This window comes from Hemiscyllium ocellatum, chromosome 2, assembly GCF_020745735.1.
Source record: "Hemiscyllium ocellatum isolate sHemOce1 chromosome 2, sHemOce1.pat.X.cur, whole genome shotgun sequence".
Lineage (NCBI taxonomy): Eukaryota > Metazoa > Chordata > Chondrichthyes > Orectolobiformes > Hemiscylliidae > Hemiscyllium > Hemiscyllium ocellatum.
In genome coordinates, this window is record NC_083402.1 from 151,936,332 (window position 1) to 151,959,177 (window position 22,846).

Below are 22,846 nucleotides of genomic sequence, written 5' to 3' on the forward strand. Positions count from 1 at the left end.
GGGGTCAGTGCCGGGGGCGGGGTCAGTGTCAGGGGCGGGGTCAGTGAGGCGGGCGGTAAGATGGCGGAGTGCGCGGTTTGTGTGGAGGGGGCGGGGTCAGTGTCAGGGGGCGGGGTCAGTGCCGGGGGCGGGGTCAGTGCCGGGGGGCGGGGTCAGTGCCGGGGGGCGGGGTCAGTGCCGGGGGGCGGGGTCAGTGCCGGGGGGCGGGGTCAGTGCCGGTGGGCGGGGTCAGTGCCGGGGGCGGGGTCAGTGCCGGGGGGCGGGGTCAGTGAGGCGGGCGGTAAGATGGCGGAGTGCGCGGTTTGTGTGGAGGGGGCGGGGTCAGTGTCAGGGGGCGGGGTCAGTGCCGGGGGCGGGGTCAGTGCCGGGGGGCGGGGTCAGTGCCGGGGGGCGGGGTCAGTGCCGGGGGGCGGGGTCAGTGCCGGTGGGCGGGGTCAGTGCCGGTGGGCGGGGTCAGTGCCGGTGGGCGGGGTCAGTGCCGGGGGGCGGGGTCAGTGAGGCGGGCGGTAAGATGGCGGAGTGCGCGGTTTGTGTGGAGGGGGCGGGGTCAGTGTCAGGGGGCGGGGTCAGTGCCGGGGGCGGGGTCAGTGCCGGGGGGCGGGGTCAGTGCCGGGGGGCGGGGTCAGTGCCGGGGGGCGGGGTCAGTGCCGGGGGGCGGGGTCAGTGCCGGTGGGCGGGGTCAGTGCCGGTGGGCGGGGTCAGTGCCGGGGGGCGGGGTCAGTGAGGCGGGCGGTAAGATGGCGGAGTGCGCGGTTCCCGTGCTGCTGTGTTTCTCCAGCTTCTCGCGGGTGAGCTCGGTGCCGCCAGGCTCGGGCCATGAGGTTCTCATCCAGAAATTCCTGAGTGTTTACGGCGGCCTGATCGGAGTGCACCGCAAGTTCATCATCCAGCTGGAGTCCCCCGACTGGGGGGAGTACATCGACCTGCCCAAGGGCTTCGTGGTCACCGAGCGCTGCAAACTGCGGCTGGTGTCTCTGCAAGTCCCGGTGAGTGTGGGGGCGGGAGGCCGACCCGGGCCCAGACCCCGGGCCCAGACCCGAGCCTCGGCTCCTCATCCCCCTCCCCCACACCCTCCGGCCTCTGGACCCCGACACCCCGCCCCCTCGGCCCATGACCCCTGAACCCCGACACCCCGCCCCCTCGGCCCATGACCCCTGAACCTCGACACCCCGCCCCCTCGGCCCATGACCCCTGAACCCCGACACCCCGCCCCCTCGGCCCATGACCCCTGAACCCCGACACCCCGCCCCCCGGCCCATGACCCCTGAACCCCGACACCCCGCCCCCTCGGCCCATGACCCCTGAACCCCGACACCCCGCCCCCCGGCCCATGACCCCTGAACCCCGACACCCCGCCCCCTCGGCCCATGACCCCTGACCCCCGCCACCCCGCCCCCCGGCCCATGACCCCTGAACCCCGACACCCCGCCCCCCGGCCCATGACCCCTGAACCCCGACACCCCGCCCCCTCGGCCCATGACCCCTGAACCCCGACACCCCGCCCCCTCGGCCCATGACCCCTGAACCCCGACACCCCGCCCCCCGGCCCATGACCCCTGAACCCCGACACCCCGCTCCCCCGGCCCATGACCCCTGAACCCCGACACCCCGCCCCCCGGCCCATGACCCCTGAACCTCGACACCCCGCCCCCCCGGCCCATGACCCCTGAACCCCGACACCCCGCCCCCCGGCCCATGACCCCTGAACCTCGACACCCCAACCCCCCGGCCCATGACCCCTGAACCCCGACACCCCACCCTCCGGCCCATGACCCCTGAACCTCGACACCCCACCCCCCGGCCCATGACCCCTGAACCCCGCACCCCCCGGCCTCTGAGCCCCATACCCCACCCCCCCCCGGCCCATGACCCCTGAACCCCGACACCCCACCACCCGGCCCATGACCCCTGAACCTCGACACCCCACCCCCCGGCCCATGACCCCTGAAACCCGCACCCCCCGGCCTCTGAGCCCCATACCCCACCCACGAACCCCACCCCCCCGGCCCATGACCCCTGAACCCCGACACCCCACCACCCGGCCCATGACCCCTGAACCCCGACACCCCACCACCCGGCCCATGACCCCTGAACCCCGACACCCGGCCCATGACTCCTGAACCCCGACACCCCGCCACCCGGCCCATGACCCCTGAACCCCGCCACCCGGCCCATGACTCCTGAACCCCGACACCCTGCCCCCCGGCCCATGACCCCTGAACCCCGACACCCCACCCCTGAACCCCGCACCCCCCGGCCTCTGAGCCCCATACCCCACCCACGAACCCCGCCGCCCCGCGCCCTCCGGCCCCTGAACCCCGACCCCACACCTATTCCTCTTCCAACGCGGTGACAGTTGTCTCTAAGACCCCAGGGAGGGTTATATGTTCCCGTGTGTGTGTGTAGGAACCTGACCTGACTGCTGAAGGTATTGCCAAACAAACAATACTTACAGATTGGGAGAACTAATGTCGTTAAAATATTTGAGTTTTTTGTTAGATTCAAAGACTTTTTCCAAAGCATCTTCACTATCTAATAGATCTAATTATCACTCAATTGTTTTTAAGTCGAAAAAGACAAAGGTCTCCAATCATTTGCACAGCTAGTTCTAACTGATCAATTTAAATTTAATTGGTTTCAAACTTAATGCTACTTCTGTACAAGTGGTACTTGTATAAAGTGTGTTAGGGTAGTGTGATATAGCTGTAACATTGGTGTAGACTTAGCAAATGGTATTTTTGAGAACGCTAACCTCTGTTCTCAATCGTGCAATTCCAGCGATGATTGTTTTGCATGTTTGTGCTGATGTGAGAAGGAGAGGTCCAGTACCATACACCGAGCAGCTTCATCTCAACAATGGGCAGCACGGGGCTCAGTGGTGAGCACTGCTGCCTCACGTTGTCTGTGTGGGGTTTGCACATTCTCCCAGTGTCTGCATGGGTTTCCTCTGGGTGCCCTGGTTTCCTCCCACAGTCCAAAGGTGTGCAGCTCAGGTGAATTGGCCACGCTAAATTCCCCATAGTGTTAGGTGCATTAGTCAGAGAGAAATGGTGGGTTACTCTTTGGAGGGTTGGTGTGGACTTGTTGGAGTGAAGGGCTTGTTTCCACACTGCAGGGAATCTAATCTAATCAAACTAATGAATGTTCATTGCTCTCCCTCTGAGACAAGAGTTGTATAATTCCTGCAGGACTGCTTTACTCTTACACATGCCTTCCTAATTTGTTCTTGTACCTGCATATCACAATTTAAACCAACCCCCAAGAAACAGTCAGAAGACAATCAGCCACAGCCATCCACTTCTGAAACCACAACTGCACCTGAAAGTGGTGGTGATGATGATGACCTTCTGTCCCTCCATTAACAATATTTTTTTTGGTGTAATGTGTTAAATTTACATTTTGTTTTATAACTATGATTTAAACCTTTATTTAGGCTTTTGGTGATTTGTGAGTGATATTTTTTGCTGGTCTGCCTCAAATCCCACTTGTCCCATCAGCCCCATTATTTCTGTTAGTGAGGTTTTGCTGGAACACAACTACGATGTTATAGGAGAACTGCCATATAGTGGGGCAAATATGAGATTTGCTGTGTTCAAAAGAATGAAATATTTATTTTAAGATTACTGGCATTAATTCATTTGATTGCAAAACCATTGTTCAAAATTTGTTAAAAATATCTATTTTATGATTGTATTGTTAAATAAGTTGTTTTCATCCGTTGACTTTGGTTTTACTTAATAGTTTTATTAATAGTGTAGTCCTATTGTGAACAGTACACCAGATAAAATCTACAATAGATTTTATTCCAGACAGTGTTCATTCTCCTGGGAGTTTTGTCTATAGGCTGGGCAGACTGTAGCTCGTGCCTTCCAACCAAGTTCTATTTCATCAGTTGTCCACAGTGCTTTAAGAAATTCCCACTCCAGTTGCAAAATTAATGCACAGGTTTCCACTGCTAAAGATGTAATATTAAAAGATTAAATTGCACCATCTGTTTAGACATTAATATAATATTAAAGGGTTAAACTGTACTGTCTTACTCCAGAAGCTGAACATTCTGCAAGTGGGTGGGGACAACATTCATGCAGGACTGCGGACGACTCGCACGCAGTTTAGACAGTCACTTACTATTAATCTCCTACTATTGTCAAATTTAATTCTCATTCAGTCCCTCCCATTCAGAAACACTTTCGTAGCCATCCCCCAGCCAGTCAGGTTTGTTTGCGTGATCATCCCCTGATGCTGAAGCCTGTCACACCTACATTGTCTGAGGAATTATCGGAACTAGAACATTTGCAGTGCTGCCCTGAAGTTAGGGCATGTCACATCTACGCTGTCTTGGGGAATCACAGAGTCAGGAAATTGTCTGTATAACAATTCCCCAGGTTTAGGGCATTTACACTTACTTTATCTCCGAGAATGACCTCATCCTAGCATTGTATCTAGGATAACGTGGTTATGGAAGAGTGGCTGGAGTCTCTGTGAGCATTAACAACTGACCTGTATGAAGGGGATATGTTTTCTTTGTTCAAGGCTCTCTTTGACCCAACTTTGCATGCTGTACAATCTTTAATAAACTTTAACTGTTTGCTGAAGTTGGTTTGTGCAAGTTGCATCTCGTGTGTGAAACCTCGGAAAAAGAACCTAACAAAAGTGTTGATATATTTGCTTCTGTTGAAAATTTTACATTTGGTATCCTGCTTCATTAAACTTATTTTTTAAATATAACTTGGATATAGAAATTAGAGGCCATTGTCTGATTTCAGCAACTAGATTTACTCGTGTTTAGAAACAATTTTGGACCTTTTTTATTGGTCTAGCCTTGATATCCACACTAAACCTTGCAAATATGAACTAGGCTTCGATGTCAAGATATGTATCAAAGTGACAACATCATCATACATCTTGTTCAGTAATTAGAATAGTTTCCTCCCATGTCGATGTATTAAGAGATGACCGGAATAAGGATAAAATTGCAGTCGCACATAGCAGAAGATTCTATAATGTGCAGTCATTGCATCACAGAAGGTGACGAAAGGATGTACTGCAGATTTTCAACCAGTATGTGAAGGGTAATAGAGAAGCTGATGAAGAAACAAGGAAGACACTTTTCAAAAAAGTGATTTCTAAAATATAATTGTTCAGTCAAACCGCAGTATAAAATTTCATGGGTAAATAACCATCTGTTGTATTTCAAAACTATATATTAGTACCTTATTTTGTGAAGTAAAAATATCAAATATGTATACTCACATACATAGGATTAGGTAGGGTAGACAGTGAAAGTCTTTTTTTTTCTCTAAGGTGATGATGTCAGCATGTATGAGGGGCATAACTACAAATTGAGGGGTGACAGATTTAAGACTGATGTCAGAGGCAGGTTCTTTATGCAGAGAGTGGTAAGGGCATGGAATGCCCTACCTGCTAATGTAGTCAACTCAGCCACATTAGGGAGATTTAAACAATCCTTAGATAAGCACATGGATGATTTTGGGATAGTGTAGGGGGACGAGCTGAGAATAGTTCACAGATTGGTGAAACATCGAGGGCTGAAGGGCCTGTTCTGCGTTGTATTGTTCTATGTTCTACAATAAAGATAGGACTTATTCATGAATATTTAACCTTCTTAAATATCTTTGTTCTACTGTTTTTCATTTCCAGAATTTGCAGTTCATTAGCTCAAGGGCTTTAGGAAATCTCATCATTTCAGAGGATCATCGACTGATGTTGAACATTAACCAACAATGACCCAATTGCACACTACAGAATCCTTGTAAGCTGACTTTGGGATAGTCAAGGGAACGCTGCAGCACATTTGAAGTTGCAAGGAAGAGAGTTGCTGAGTTGTGACCAGTGTGATCAGAAAGCTAGCAACTGAGCCAACATTAATGCAACAAGACCTGGACAGCATTCAGACTTGGACTGATAAGTGGCAAGTAACATTCACACCACACAAGTGCTAGACAATTGCTTATCTAACCATCTCCTGTTGACATTGAAAGAAATTACCACTACTGAAAGCTCTATCATTAAATGTCTTTTGGGCTACCATTGACCAGAAATGTAATTGGACCAGCAAAATAAATACTGTAACTACAGGAGCATGTCAGAGGCTAGGAATTCCACAGCAATAACTCACTTTCTGACTGCCCAAAGCCTGCCCACTATCGACAGAGTTGAAAATGTGTTGCTGGTTAAAGCACAGCAGGTCAGGCAGCATCCAAGGAACAGGAAATTCGACGTTTCGGGCCAGAGCCAGGCAGGCACACTCTCCTCATTCCTGATGAAGGGCTCTGCAACACCAGCAACACATTTTCAGCTCTGATCTCCAGCATCTGCAGACCTCACTTTTCACTATCGACAGAGCAGAAGTTGGCGAGTAATTAGATATTCTCCACTTACCTAAATGAATACAGCTTCGAAAACGCTCGAGAATGTTGGCAGCATCCAGGACAAAGCACACCACTTGATTAGTATCACATTCTGTCCCTCAACCATTGGCACACAGTTTCAGCAATGTACCATTTACAAGATGCATTTCAACAACTGGCCAAGCCTCCTTCAGCAACACCTTCCAATTCTATGATCTCTGCCACCTTGAAGTGCAAGGCCAGCAGATGCATGGGATCACTAACTGCTGCAAATTGCCTTCCTAGTCATACACTATCCTGACATGAAACTACTCTCGTTGTCCCTTCACCATCACTGCATTATAAATCAGGAACTCCTTGACATCACTTTGTGGAGTGCCTGCTTCCGATTTAATTGCAGTGTTTCGAGAAGGTGGCTCAGCAAGTCTTTCTGAAAAAAATGGAAATAGGTAACAAGATACTGCCCTTGGTAGGGATGTGTGTATCCCAGTAAGGAGTATTAAAAATAGTTCTCCTTCAATTGTGTTTAAGCATGTTGTTCCACTGTTCTGGGTGATATCATGTAGCACAGTGTCATTAAAATAATGTGTTGCATCTCCCTGCTGTCCTTGTCTTGTTCTCAGGTAATGATGCAGTGAATGACTGGCAGGTCTATTCTAGTGAGTGTTCTTGCTTTGTCATATTTGGTGTAGTTGCATGGCATATTTCAGTCTGGCTTCAATGGAAAGTCCTGTCACAGATGTAAAGACTGTCAGTGTTTAGAGAATGCAGCATGAGATCTGCAAGCATGCTTTATTGTCTTTGGTGATCTCTTCTAGCTCCAGAGAATAAGATATTGGATGGTCATCTGTGGGGTCTTGAATTAATGACTGATAATTAACTTTGGACTCTTTCAGCAACTGCAGCATTTGTATTACACTGCATGCAGGTGCATGAGAACCTTACATAATTTGGCTTAAGGAAATCCTGATTACAGGCATAAGCAGTATGTCATAAGGACGTTATTTATAATTAAACATTTTGTTAATTATTAGGGTTCTCTTAATCTTTGAAACTCGAATCTTGCAAAAAGATATGTAATACTGAGAGTACTGTTTATTTTAGATTAGATTACCTGCAGTGTGGAAACAGGCCCTTTGGCCCAAAAAGTCCACACTGACCCTCCGAAGCGCAACCCACCCATTCCCCTACATTTACCCAACACTACAGGCAATTTAGCACGGCCAGTTCACCTAACCTGCACATCTTTGGACTGTGGGAGGAAACCGGAGCACCCGGAGGAAACCCACGCAGACACAGGGAGAATTTACAAACTCCACACAGTCAGTTGCCTGAGGTGGAATTGAACCCAGGTCTTTGGTGCTGTGAGGCAGCAGTGCTAACCACTGTGCCACCATGCCGCCTGCTAAATTTAATTTTCTCCCTCAGCAAATTAATAATCTTGTAATTTTTCATGATTACAAGAATTGTTTGCTCCTTGTGGGTAAAATGTGTAATCTTTCTATTTTGCTAATGACTTAAAACATCTATGTTGCATTGCATCACATGCTTCGAATAACTATTGTAGCTTCCCCACCTTTCATTTTTTTTTGGTCCTTTTTTTTATTCACTTGTAATATGTGAATGTTGCTGGCTGGACCAGTATTTATTGCCTTCCTGAGTTGTTGAGAATGTGGTGGTGAGTGCTTTTTTGAACCACTGCAGTTGAGTAGTTGTCCATGCCTTCCTGTAGCCAGTATTTGCTGTCATACATTAGTTGAAAGTAAAACATCGTGTGCTGGAACACAATGTTGCACCAATGCAGACGAATTCTGTTATCGAGCATGCCTATTCTTTAGTCACTTTCCTGTTGGAGCATCATTAGTTTTACTTCTTTATAGAATAATAATCCTGAGTAGTCCAAACTAGTTCCCTAATGTTTAAACTTACTGTTTAATTTGTACCCAGTGTGGAGTGAAGAAGCAATGGATCAAAATATTTGACCTGTTGGTATTTAGATCAATATAATTCCGTACCATAGTGCTTTCCAGCCTAGTCATCCAGACGTAAGGTCTGTTGTTTGTTTTGTGTACTTCACCAAACAGTATTCTAAAAATTCATCATTTCAATTTTACAAAATCAAAATAAAAAATTTTCATATTAGTGATCAATAGGAATACTACTTTCCACAATGTGATTGTCACTTATTGTTTTTTGATAATATCCTGAAAAATAGACCAGAGAAAATACTGAAATTCTTTTTGTATTGAACTCCATCACTAAAGCAGGAAAGGTTGATTTCATGCCTCATCTATGGAAAGAAAAACCAAATTAACTGGGAGCCAGTTCTGTAGAAGAGTCAAACCTGATTCAAAATGTCAACTCTGTCTTGCTCTCGAGCTCATTCTCCCCCTTCCTGTCCCTCTTCCCCCCCCTCTTCCCCCCTCTTCCCCCCTCTTCCCCCCTCTTCCCCCCTCTTCCCAGGTAGTGCCAGACCTGCTGGGTTTCTACAGCATTCTTTGTTTCAAATTTCCATCATCTGCAGTATTTTGCTTCTATTGTTTTCAGATCTTGTGACTATATCAAAGAAAGTTTAAGAAACTAATCAATGATATCATGGAGCAGGAGTGCTTTTTGTAATTAACTGATCCCATTACTGTTAGATTGTATACCTGAGGGATAAAGCTGTAAATGCTGGTCTGGAAAAGCCATGTGCTGGTTCTGTGAGTTGCAAGTAAAATGCTTCTGATGATGAGCAGTAACCCTTTAAATATATGGGGCATGAGATATCTGCAACATGGCGCATGTGTTCACTATCCTGAGCTAATAGTTGAATGATTCTGTATAGTGTTGGCTGATAATGACTATTATAAATGGTATTTCCATCACCCAACCTGTTGTATGTCTAATATCTGTTACTTTGAAGGCAAGAAGTAGTGAAATGACCAATTGTGACATGATACGTTTTTGTCTTTATTTTAACCAGATGACTTCGCTTGGAAACCTACTGGCATCCAGTACTGTCTTTTTCTGTTGTGATATGCAGGAAAGGTTCAGGCCTGCAATCAAGTATTTTGGAGATATCATAAGTGTAGGCCAAAGGCTGGTGAGTTTTCTCAAGTTTTTACTCATTCTGAAATGTGACCCAGCACTGCTACGTTGTTACATAAAATTTATGTATCTTTTGTTCAGAATTTTATTCATGATCTCTCCATCAATATAATATCCTGCCCTCATTAAAAGTTAAACATCGTTTAAATAGGTTTAAATGATTTTTATTTTCTTAATTTTTGGTGATTGAGAGCAGATTTTTGTTCAAGCTTTTCCTGATTACTTATCTGTGGGCTAATTGCTAGCGTCCATTCTACAACAGCAATCACAATTCAAAATAAGTTTTATCAACTGTGGAAGGGGTGGGAACATTGGAGTAAGGGTGGACTGTTTAGTTCTTCAAACCTATTGCATTATTCACAGAGATTGCTTGATTTGTAATATTAATGAGAGTTTGATAACTAAAGACCCTATCATAGAATACTCCAACAAGGGAAGAGAGCCACCTGACCATGCCCAAGCTGGCTCTCTGCAAGTACGGCTCAGTTAAATCCACTCCCCTGCCTTTTCCCTGGGGCTTTGTAGTTGCTTTTCTCTTCCAATAATTATACAGTCCTCTATTTGAAAGCCACAAGTGAATTTGTGTGCACCATTCTCAGCTATTGCATTACAATATGTAACAACTTTTCTATAAAAAGCTGTTCCCTTCTCCCCATATTTAGTTCTATAAAAATCACAATTTATGCTATCACATACAATTTCTTCCTGTCTTACTCTGTATTAATCTTTTGTGATTTTGAACATCTCTATCAAATCTCCTGTCAACCTTCCTCCATGGAGAGCAGCCCCAGCCTTCTATTTTTTCATGGTCTGTGAAGTCCCTCATCCCTGGATCTACCTTTGTAAATCTTTCCTGAAGCTTTTGCAACAGCTTCTCATCCTTCCTGAAGTGTAGTTGGACTCAATATTCCAATTCAGGTCAACCCTGTTCTGTATAGATTACTTCAATTATTTTCTTTTGTACACTTAAGTCATTATTTGTAAAGCCCAGAATCCCATGTACCTCGATTGCTTTCTTAACTTGTCTGATTACCTCTTCCAATTTGTGCACATAATGACTATCCTCATGCTTCCTCCAAATTATATCATGTCACATTCGTTACATTTCTGTCGATACTAGTTGCCCATTCTATGGTCTGTCTGTGTCCTTGAAGCATATTGCAATCCAGCTTCTATTTCACAATACTTCTATGGATTATATCATCTAAAATATTTGTGTGAATGACATCAATTCCAAGTCTTGGTCATTAATATAGTCCAGGGAATCAGTGGTCAAACCCCACGAAGCCCACAACATGCCTCCTTCATTCCGAGAGCAACTACTTACTGCTGTGTTTCCTGTCATTCAAAGAACTATGTAAACGTGATACCACTGTCCCTTTTACTGTTATGTTGCACTTTATCAAATGACTTTTTTGGAAGTTTTATGTATAACCGTTTCAACTATTAACCTTTGTTAACTTGTGCCGTTATTCGAGCACCGAAAGTGAGTTCTCGGCTTCTAATATTGAATGTGTTGAAATGTTTTCACTAATCTTTTGGTGTCTGTCCCTGATGTAAACTCTACAATGAATGGAAATAGTCCCTTGCAATTTATCCTTGTTACGCCAAGCTGTTCCCATTTTTAATATTTTTTACCCAACATATGTCCCTTTAATATTTTATACTTCAGTCAAGTCATCCCTTGAGCTTCTAAATTCACAACTCAAGCTTGTGTAATCTTTTCTTGAAACTTTTAACTCTTGGAGTCCAGCCATCAGACTGTTTAAATGTACACCGTATTCCTCCAGGAAATATATTTCCTTGTTAAGGAGTGTTGCCTAGAACTACTCGTCAATATGCCATGTGGGATCTATCAATGGCTTTCTATAACTCAAGTATAAATTCTTACTCCTTATTTTCCAGCCGTTAAAATTTTAAAGATCAACTTTTTTTTTAACTTTTGATGATCTATTTCCTATACTGGTTATAGATCTTTTAATGATCAAGGTACCTAGATCGCAAGTCCTGAGGCCATAAATGGTGCTATATCGGTGCAGGCTTGTTATATCCTGTTACTCTGACATCTTTAATATTGTCTTAATGGATCTTTTTAGCACTGTATGGAAAAAAAATCTACTTAAATTTTATCAGAATTATATCTTATGAAGTTTATTTTATAAATTTGCAAATGTGCCAAGGATTTTTATGTCCTTTATGACAAACTCTCAGTTTTGGACAGCCTTTCACCATTTATTTCTTTCTTTTGATTAAAATATTAAAGAAATCTTATATTGGAGTTTATTTGGTGAACATTTTTAATTTAAACGTAGGAGGTGTTGCTATGTCTGTACTTTGACTGAGAGCAGGAATGGAGAAGGCTTTTTTTTTAATTGAGTTGGCCTAAAATGTTTAAGCTTACGGCTGGTGCAGTTCTGCTGTACTAAGCTAGATTTTCTGAATAGTTAGATTTTCCCAGCAGGATTATCGGATAGAGATCTGTGAAGGCTGAATCACTGCTGGTTTTACATAATAAGATAAAGGTGCAGAATTAGGTCATTCAGCCCATTGAGTCTGCTTCATCATTCAATCCTGATTGATATTTTTCTCAATCCCATTCTCGTGCCTTTGTCCTGTAGCCCTTGATGCTGTTAATGATCAAGAACCTACCTTACCTAAAGACACTCTGGCTTGGCCCTTACAGCTTTCAGTAGTAATGAGTTTCACAGATTCACCACCATGTGAGTCTTATTCTTCTCAGCTCTAAGGGGTTGTCCTTCATGCTGATGCTGTGACCTCTTTTTTTTTTTTTGTCTCCTACTACTGAAAAATTTTCTGCCCACTACATCCAGACCTCTCGGTATTCAGTGAGTTTCAATGATATTCCCTCCTCAACCTTTGAAACTCAATGTTCAGACCAAGAATCTGCAACTGCTCCTCGTGTGACAAGCCCTTCATCCCCAAAATAATTTTTGTTAAATCTCTTCTGTACCACTTTTAACACTAGCACATCCTTCCTGAGATATGGAGCCCAAAACTGCTCACAGTATTCTAAGTGCAGTCTGACCAGAACTTTATACAGCCTCAACAGTACATCTCTGCTCTTGCCTTCTGGCCCTTTTTTGAAATGAATGCGAACATTGCATTTAACTGCCAACTGAACCGGCATGTTAATCTTAAGAGAATCCTGAACTAGGACTTCTCAGACCTTTTGTGCTTCAGATTTCCAAAGCCTTTCTTTATTTAGAAAATAGTCTCTCTTTATTTGACCAAAGTGCATAATTTCACACTTTCCCACATTGTGTTCAATCTGCCACTTCTTTGCCTACTCTCCAGCCTGTCCAAGTCCTTCTGCAGTCTCCAGGTTTCCTCAACGCTACGTGTACATTCACCTATCTTTGTGCCATTGCACGCTTGGTAGCAATGCCCTCAGTTCCTTTGTCCAGATCATGAATACGTAATGTGGTAGTTATACTCTCGACACTGACTCCTTTATTCCTCCACTCCACTTTCTGCCAGTCAGCCAGTTCTCAATCCATGGTAATACCTTGCACCTAACACCATGAACTCTTATTTAGCAGCCTCCTATGAAGCACCTTGTCAAAGGCCTTCTAGAATCCAAAAAGATCACATCTGCTGACTTTTCTTTGTCTAACTTGCTTGTTACCACCTCAAAGAATTCAAACAGATGTCTCAATTATGACGACCACTTAACAAAGCGTGCTAACGCAGTTCTATTTTCCCATGAACTTCCAAGTACTCCACAATCTTCATCCTTAAGAATGGACCCTAAAATTTTACCGAAGAAAGAGGTTAGGCTAACCGAGCAGGATTTCCTGTCTTCTGCCTCCCTTCCTTCTTAATTTGAGTGTTAGATTAGCCATTTTTCAGTCCTCTGGGACCCTCCTTACTTCAGCGTCCTGAAAGATGATCTCCAATGCCTTCAGAAGGAGATCTCTGAAGCGATCTCCTTCTGAATCCTGTGGTGTCGTCCATCAGGTTAATGTGATTTGTGCACCTTCAGCCCTTTTGACTTTCCCAGCACCTTCTCCTTAGTGATGGCCACTACTCTCCTCTGCCCTCTTACTCTGTTGAGGTTCTGGTATGATCTTTCGAAGAAACTGAAGTGTCTCAAGAGTTTGCAGATTAGCACGTATATCAGAATAAAATGTCCCACTTGTGTTATTGTATCACACGTGATCTTGACTGTTATACCAACATTTTACTGATTTGTGATCTTGCTCATACAACATGCAAATCCAGAGATGTTGGAGAAGGGGTTTTTCTAGCCCAGTATGAACACTTATAGTTTATTTTTAGGCTGCTTCTATTGATGTAGACTTTCTGTGACTAGAAATTAGACAAAGTAAGCCCTTGTGTCTGTCTTCAGTAGCTTTGTTTTTCCTGAAACGGGCCACTAGCCTGACGCCAGTTATTGCTTAAGGGATTCTCCACTGTGTCAGTTATGTCGGATCAGGAATTTCCATCCTGCTCTCACTGCCATGTTAATGTTGGAGAGATTTGTAAGTTGGCAATCAACTGGTTTTGTGGCATCATTAGTGCACCTTCCCTGACGTCAGGTCCTGAAGTAGCTCGGGAACCTGGAGCTGCTTGTTCAGAAGCAAGTTTCTATCCATTATACTATCTAACCACCCATTTCTATCCATTTTCCTTAACTCCAGTTGTGTCTTCAAAGGGCTGCTCTTTAACTATTGTTACACTGCCATTTCCCAGTTCTCTATTAGCTTTGATATGAAGGATATTTAATAAGCATACAGGATTATTGGCTTCATATCTAACATCATAGAGCTCTAAAGCAAGAAATTATTACAAAAATTATAAATCATGAGTATTCCAAAAAAATATTTCTTGACAGTAATTATAAAATTAGTCTCTTTTTATATCCTTCATTTTGAGGAATGGGTCATGGACTTCCATTGGATTATTCTGCAATTATGGGTAAATTACTGGCGTGGTTTGACATTGCCTTCTGTTGGTAGCTGATCAGAAGAGTACTGTTTCTACCACCTATTGAAAATGGTCGTCAGGCTGACACTTAACTAGCTACCTGGATTACACTTCTTCCCACCCTACCTTCTGCAAAAAATGCTATCACGTATTCCCCATTCTTTCGCCTCTACTGAATCTGCTCCCAGGAGGCCCAGTTCCACCACAGAACACACCTCCTTCTTCAGGGACCGTAATTTCACTTCCCACTTGGTTGAAGATGCATTCCAGCACATCTCGTCTACATCCCACCCCTCCAACCATAACAAGGACAGAACCCCTCTGGTCCTCACTTTCCACCCCACCAACTTTCTCATAAACCGCATCATCTGCTGACATATCCGTCACCTCCAAACGGATGCCACCACCAGGGATATATTTCCCTCCCCATTCCTTTTTGCTTTCCACAAAGACCGTTCCCTCAGTGACTGCCTGGTCAGGTCCACGCCCCCCAACAACCCACCCTCCCGTCCTGACACCTTCCCCTGTCACCACAGGAATTGCAAAACTTGCACCCACACCTCCTCCCTCACCTCCATCCAAGGCCCTAAAGGAGCCTTTCACATCCATCAAAGTTTTACCTGCACATCCACCAACATCATTTATTGTATCCGTTGCTCCCGATGCGGTCTCCTCTACATTGGGGAGACTGGACACCTCCTAGCAGAGCGCTTTAGGGAACATCTCTGGGACACCCGCACCAATCAACCACACCACTCTGTGGCCCAACATTTCAACTCCCCCTCCCACTCTGCCGAGGACATGCAGGTCCCTCACCACCCGAAACCTGGAGGAAGAATGCCTCATCTTCTGTCTCGGAAGGCTTCAACCCCAGAGCATCAATGTGGACTTCACCAGTTTAGTCATTTCCCCTCCTTCACCTTACCCCAGTTCCAACCTTCCAGCTCAACACCATCCTCATGATCAGTCCAACCTGCCAACCTCTCTTTCCATCTATCCACTTCACTCTCCTCTCTGACCTATCACCTCCATCCCCACCCCCATCCACCTATTGTACTCTGCTACCTTCTCCTCAGCCCCACCCCCTTCTCATTTTATCTCTCCACCCTGGAGGCTCCCTGCCTTCAGTCCTGATGAAGGGCTTTTGCCCGAAATGTTGATTTTCCTGCTCCTCGGATGCTGCCTGACCGACACCATTCTAATCTAGCTTAACTCGCTAGGCCATATTACACATACACCTTCCTTGGCAAGAAGTCCTGACCTCAAACCAAAGCTGCTGGGTCAAAGGTCGGATGCTACTTTGATACATGACCACCAACAAAATTAGTGTGCAATCTGAAACAGTTAAACGTCATGTAACAAAATCTTTTCACTCTAGTTATTTTGCTAGACAAATTAAACCCTCATCACTTAAGTGAATTTTAGCTGTTTGTAATCTGGAATGTAGTGCATGTTATGGAGGAACATAGAAACTCCTTTCAGTTATTCTCAATTGTTCTGTTTGCTTTAGAGGGGCAATATTTAGATACTGACAGTTTCAGTGACATTGTTATCCCGAAACCTGGCTAATATAATAAATTGTGGCATATTTTGTCATTTATAACTTACAAATAGTACAATCTTCAATGCTGTGGTCTTGGCATATTAATATAAGTTTAAAATCAGTGCTTAATTGTTCCTTTGCTTTCTGCCTCATCTGTAGACATCTATACGGAGTCTGTATTTGCAGTGAAGCTGAGACTAGTATGTATTTTGAGGATTTGGGTAAATTTACACAAGGAGGCCATTAGAGCCATCATATCTGTACCAGCACCCGAAAGAGTTACCCAGCTAATCCTATTCTCTAACCCTACCTCTGTAACCCACCAGGTTTATCACTTTCAAATATGTATCCAGTTCTGTTTTGAAACCTACCTGGAATCTGCCTCCACAACACTCCCAGGCAGCACATTCCAAATCCTGACACCTCTGTCACTAAAGAAGTTTCTCCTCATCTCATTCTTAACTCACTCGCTGGCAATCTTGAAATTGTGACCCCTAATTACTGACACGCTAACCAGTGCAAGCAGAATTTCCTGCTTTACCATGTCAAAATTGTTTATAATTTTGAACACCTCAAAGTTACCTCTGAATCTTTGCTCTAAGGAGAATAAGCCTAATTTCTCTAATCTTTCCTTGTATCGAAAATCCCTCATTCCTGGGATCATTCTAGTAAATCTTCTTTGAGCTCTCTCTCCAGGACTTGTCCTTAAAAAGATGCCCAGAACTGAATAAAATACTCCAAATGTGGCCTGACCAATAATTTGTCAAGGTGTAGCTTTTATACTCTTTGCTTCTATTTATGAGCCCAAGGATCCTGTAAGCTGCCTGAACAACTGTTTCAACTTGCCCGGCCACCTTCAGAGAACCTCAAGGTCCCTGTGCTCCTGTACTCCCCCGAAGTTGTACCATTGAGCTTGTATTGTCTCTTTGTGAATCTTCTAGCAAAATGCATTACTTCACATTTTTCTGCATTGAATTTCATTTGCAAGGTATCTGCGCGTATGGCCAATGTCCTCCTGAAGTCGCTTAGTATCATCTTCACAGTTCATGCTTCTCCCTAGCTTAGTACCATCTGCTGATTTAGATTTTGCCCTTAACCCCTATTTCCAACTCATTTATATAAATCAGAAAAAGCAAGGGTCTCACCACTGATCCCTGGGGAACACCCACTTTCAGCTTGTCTCCACTCTGAGAAATGTCCTTCTATTCCTACTCCTTGCTTCCTATCTTTTAGCCAACTTCCAATCCATTTGACAAGGACGCTTTGATCTCAAACGTTTTTAACTTGCCACCCAGCCTGCCCTGTGGCACCGTATCAAATGTTTTCTGAAAGTTCTAATCTCCAACTTGCTCAGCACTACCCTCATCTGCCTGTGTCCCACCCCCCCATCATCTCATGAAAAGCTGTGTCAAATTTGTCAATGTGATATATAACTTTATTACGAAACTGTTCAGAAAAATATTTTGTTCCTTACTTCATTTGAAAAATATTATTTTGAACATACCTCTAGGTTCAGGGTGCTCACATTTTGGGAATCCCTGTTATTGTCACTGAGCAATATCCAAAAGGACTCGGGAGTACCGTCACAGAAATTGATGTGACAACAGCCAAGATGGTTGTACCGAAAACAAAATTTTCAATGGTTGTACCAGTCGTGGAAGATGCTCTGAATGAAATGCCAGGAGTTCAAAGTGTTGTATTGTTTGGAGTTGAGGTATGTAGATGTCTATTTTGTGTACATGTTCAATTTACTCCTTTATTTTCAATGTATTTTCATTGTACCAAGACAAATGATTAACTTGTTTAAGAATTTGGGTACCCAATGCATCAGCTGAGTTTCTGGATTAATAGCCAAGCAATGATGCCACTAGACCACTATTACCTAATTTTTTTGCCATGTTGCAAGATTTCTAACAGACCTAGACAAAGTTGCAAATTACATTATTCTGTGATTCTATCAATTTTCCTTCTCATCCATGAAATCAGATACATTTAGCCAACCTGTCCTCTTCCAACAACTGCCCTTCATCCAGCTCAGTTATTCTTGTATTTGAAGGGAAGAAATATATTCAACTATTTACTCATTATTTCAGTGCTTTCCTTGCTAGTCTCTTGTCTACCACCTTTGTTAACTTCATCTCATCAAATACTGCCTCCCACAGTCTGCATGTGAACCTAACCCCTCTATCTCCAAGCTACAATGATAAGAGTCCACCAAACAGGCCAGCATTGGTGAATTCAATGGTAGAGGGTTTTGCAGCTTTCACTAACCTTCCATCATTGTGCAGATAAACCTGCTAAGCCTCTTGGTGTGTTCCTGCTACTATTAGAGCCTGCAGGAGAATATCTAGGAAACCGCCGACTCAGTTTGTTGTGAATAGTGCTTCCACTCTGTCCTGCCCTGTATTTACTTCAGATAATGACTACAGCACCCAAAGATGAAGACTCTTTCAGAAGTTGGTTTCCGCAATCAAAAATAAATTGAAAACATTAAATGCTGAAAATCTTGCTAAATTTGTTTGACTTTAAATACTAAAAGAAATATGTGTGATGAGTAACTGTTCCTACCAATGGCCATCTAATCCGTAGTTTTTTCTATAACTTACATTAACCGAGGTTTAAAATTATTGCTAATTTCTTTTGTTTAAACTCCCTAAACCCCAAACAGACTCATGTTTGCATACAGCAGACTGCACTGGATCTGATTGGAAGAGGCCTTGAAGTCCATATTGTTGCTGATGCAACTTCTTCAAGGAGTATGATGGACAGGATGTTTGCTTTAGAGGTAGGATTTTTAAAAGAATATTTAAAACATGTAGTTTTAAGAAGATGTTCTTAACAAATTATGAACGTTAAAAGATACATTTTGTTGAAGTTTTTCATACTTACACTCGACAATTCACAAGAAATATCAAAAGTATGGAACCAAAAATCTCTCAATACCAGGTTATAGCCCAACAGGTTTAATTGGAAGCACTAGCTCTTGGAGCGATGCTCCTTCATCAGGTGGTTGTGCTCTAAGGCAGCGCTCCGATAACTAGTGCTTCCAAATAAACCTGTTGGGCTATACCTTAACTTGTGTGATTTTTAACTTTGTACACCCCAGTCCCACACCAAATCACAAATTTGGAAGAACGTTTGTTTGCTTTTAATTAACTTGTTAACTGGCATTCTTGATGAACTGGCACATTCCCTGTGAAAACACATATAGCAATCAGCATCTATTTCCCGACCAGTCAGCGCGCACGCATTTCACAGAATGAGGGGAACCAACTTAGGCATTTCTAGCAAATTATCCTGAAAATGCAAAACTATAGGTTTGAATGACACTTTTTTTTTCATTTTGCTGTGTCCCTCTAATACTTTCTGTTCTTGTTGAAAGTCCCAAAATAGATTATCTGTGTCTCTAACGACCCCTGGTGCACAAATATTATTCTACTCTAGAAAGCTAGACCATGGAATTCTGTACTGTTGGGATGGTCTGCATCAGAAATGTGCAGGGCCTGCTGTCCTCATGGGTTGTATAATGAGGGAAGTAAAGCCAGTTTTGAAGTAAATAATTATGTGCGGGGTGGGGGGACGGTTGTCAGGCTTAGAAAAATATAACAAAAACCCCTAAAAATACCAACCTCAAGGAAGATGTTGATGCAAAGATAAGATTACAAAGAACAAACTAAAGACTGTCTAACTGCACAGCATTTAAAGTAAATTATTCAGTAGCACACTTTGAATTGAATGAAAGTTATCTGATAATCATTATTGAGAAGTGGCTGCAGATTGTCAATGATTGAGCACCAAGTAGTGAGGGATATATGACCATCAAGACTAATAAGGAGCTAGATAAAGCAGATTGTGGTTCTCCTAATCATGGTTCGATTTGCTGTATTAGTTAGGAATGACTTTGGTTCAGGAGATCATGATGAACAATCTGTTTGGGTGAAGATAAGGAATTATGTAAAGCGATGCGTTTTGAGAGGTGAAATGCGAGAGGAAAGTATACAGTAAATAATGGGATCTTTTGGAGCTTTGATATATACTGGAAACTTGGCATGCAAGTCTTTAGCTCCTAAAAGTGGCAACGCAAGTGGATAAGGTGGTGATAAAGGCCAATGGCAGGCCTGCCTTCATCAGTCAGGGCATTGAGTAGGAAAGTTGGCAAGCCATGGAGCAGCTGTGTAAAATTTTAGTTAGGCCACATTTGGTGTATTGTGCAGTTCTGCTCACAATACTATAGGAAGGATGTAGAAGCTGTGAAGAGTGTGTAACAAATATTTACCAGATGTTGCCTGGATTGGAGTGTGTTAGCTATAAGGAGAGGGTGGACAAACCACTATTGTTTTCGCTGGAGTGTCGGAGGCTGGAGGGCAACCTGATAGAAAAACACAAAATTGAGAGGCATGGATAGGATGGATAGGCAGAGTCTTTTTCCTGGGGTGGAAATGTCAAATACTAAGGGGTGCATAGGTTTAAGGTGAGTGGGTGGATGGGGTGGGGGAACGTTTAAAGGAGATGTACAAGGTAAGTTTTATTTTGCACATGGGATGGTAAGTGTCTGAAATGTGCTGCCAAGGGTGATAGTAGAAGTAGATACAGTTGGAAAGTTTAAAAGGCATTTGGATAAACACATGAACAGGCAGGGAATAGAGTGATATGGATCATGTGTGGGCTGATGAGATTAGAATAGCATGATGGTCAGCACAGACCTGGTGGGCTGAAGGGCTAGTTCTTGTCCTGTACTGCTCTGCAGTGGTTCCAGAAGGCAGCTCACCACCACTACCACAAGGGCAACTAGGGATGGGTAATAAATGTTGGCCCAGCCAGTGACATCTACATCTCATGAGAAAATAAAAATAATTCAAAGATGGAACATTTTGGTCAAGAGAATTTGACATTTATATGTTACGCAAGTCTCTTCACATTTCATCTCTTCATCACAACCGTTCAGTAATTCCTACCAACTATATATTTGTGCAGTGTGTTTTTGAATGTATCTGTTTACCTCATCTATCTGACATAGTAAGTTCCACATTTTGACGTCTGTCTGAGTAAAGCAGTATCTCTTTGCTTCCCCATTTAACTTTATCGTAACTCTCTTATACCTATGATCTCCAGTTTTCAATTCTTCCTCAAGTTGTAATGTTTCCTTGACTTCAGTCCTGTTGGACTCATGAATTTAAGATTAAGGTTAAGCCTTTCAAAAGTAAGTGTCGAACTTGTTCAGCATTTATCCCTAACCTCTTTTCTGAAGCTGTCTTTAACTGTTTTGGGTTTTCTTCATTGTAGTATGAAAATGAAAGTGTTAAGACCAGAACACACTGTAGTACCTACAAATGAGAACTGCCCACGATCTTGCACAAAGCATTTGACATATTGGACTATTTTGAATTCTGTAGCACTAGAAATAAATCTGAATATCTAGTTGGCATTTAGAATGATTTTTCTGACCTGTAATGGTACCTCTAATGATTTTACTCTTCTGTCCCTTGATGCTTAACTGTTTTCAGTGTTTTTTTTTGTAGGTAATATTTTTATTGCCCTCAGTAAATGTACTGCACATCTTATCCATGTTAAAATTTATTTGCTATATAATTGCCCAAATAAAAAGTACTCTAATGTTGCCCTGATATGAAAATTCTTTTAAAGAGATGAAAGCTATTTTGTCATATCATGGGAGTTAACAGGGCTAGATTAATTAATGATTTAATAACAAAATCTTCTGTACCACTCTCTTTTTAAGCTTCAAAAATGAAAAGTAATATTGATTATAAATTTAGATTCATTAGAAACCAAAGTAACCCCAAGTGCACTTAACATGATTGGTGTTATAGACATTCGATAACATTAAGTTACTATAGGCAAACAGGTGGAAATTTAATTCCTGGAAGATTGAAAACTGGTGCTTTATTGAAAGAATGTTATATGGTCAGCCAGGCCTGGAAAATTCCAAATCCTACCCACAAGCTGTGCTGGGCCATCTGTTTGCAGCCTGAGCAGTGTCTTGACTGTTCAAGTTGGTCTAGAAGCTTTTGAACAGGACAGAAGGTGAAAACAGTAGGTTTTTTTTCTGTGCCACTGGTGCGTTGGCGTAATTGAGATATGGTTTTAAGGCTCTCAGGGTGCACAGTCAGTCTATGTTCAGAAATAAATCAAAATGTCACACATGATTTGGTAGAGTGTAGCTGAGATCTGTAAAACTACCCCAACAAAAGCTAACATCTTTAGAAAAGGAGAGAAAAACAGTTAGGATGGGGAGAGGAATGGTGAAATTCTTATTTGTCAGCCCTGAACTTTAGAATTTTTTTTTTATTTTGATAGCGTCTTGCCCGGACTGGGGTTATAATTACCACCAGTGAAGCCATTCTCCTGCAACTGGTTGCTGACAAGGATCATCCTCATTTCAAGGAAATTCAAAACCTCATCAAAGCAAGTGCACCAGAATCTGGGCTCCTGTCCAAAGTCTAAGCAAACAGCAGCAACACAGTTGTGTCGTTATATTGTCTGGCAAAGGAGTCTTTCCAAAGAATCAGAAGCACATTTGGATTTGGCATCCCATAAGCACACCCGGCTTAAGTGCTTAAAATTGTTTCAGTACCAGTGTGATCTTCCTGGAGTTGCATTTTGCTGTCTGTCATGGTTGCAGGTTTTAATTGCTACAGATACTATATAATGGAGCAGCATTTCTGGAAGTGTTATCAGCTGCCTATTTATTTGATTAAAAAAAATAATTGTATTGAACCCCGGGAGTAAATTCTCTTGGTTTAGACTACTTGTGCACTTTGTAAATGCAAATACATGTTCTATGAAATCACTTTTATAAACCATTGCATTGAATTAAACTGCTTTGAAATGTATAAACTGTCTACATTTTATACCTGAAGTTATATTTTTTGATATG

At 43.2% G+C, this 22,846-nt stretch overlaps 1 protein-coding gene across 1 annotated transcript; it reads left to right on the forward strand.

Moving 5' to 3' along the window:
• Positions 1 to 719: 719 nt before the first annotated feature.
• isoc1 (isochorismatase domain containing 1) lies at positions 720 to 22,806 on the forward strand. Its single transcript, XM_060847004.1, has 5 exons — positions 720 to 986; positions 9,337 to 9,456; positions 17,462 to 17,665; positions 18,620 to 18,736; positions 22,267 to 22,806. Exons 1-5 carry the CDS (start codon positions 738 to 740, stop codon positions 22,411 to 22,413), a joined length of 837 nt encoding a protein of 278 aa, XP_060702987.1. The 5' UTR covers positions 720 to 737; the 3' UTR covers positions 22,414 to 22,806.
• Positions 22,807 to 22,846: the final 40 nt, after the last annotated feature.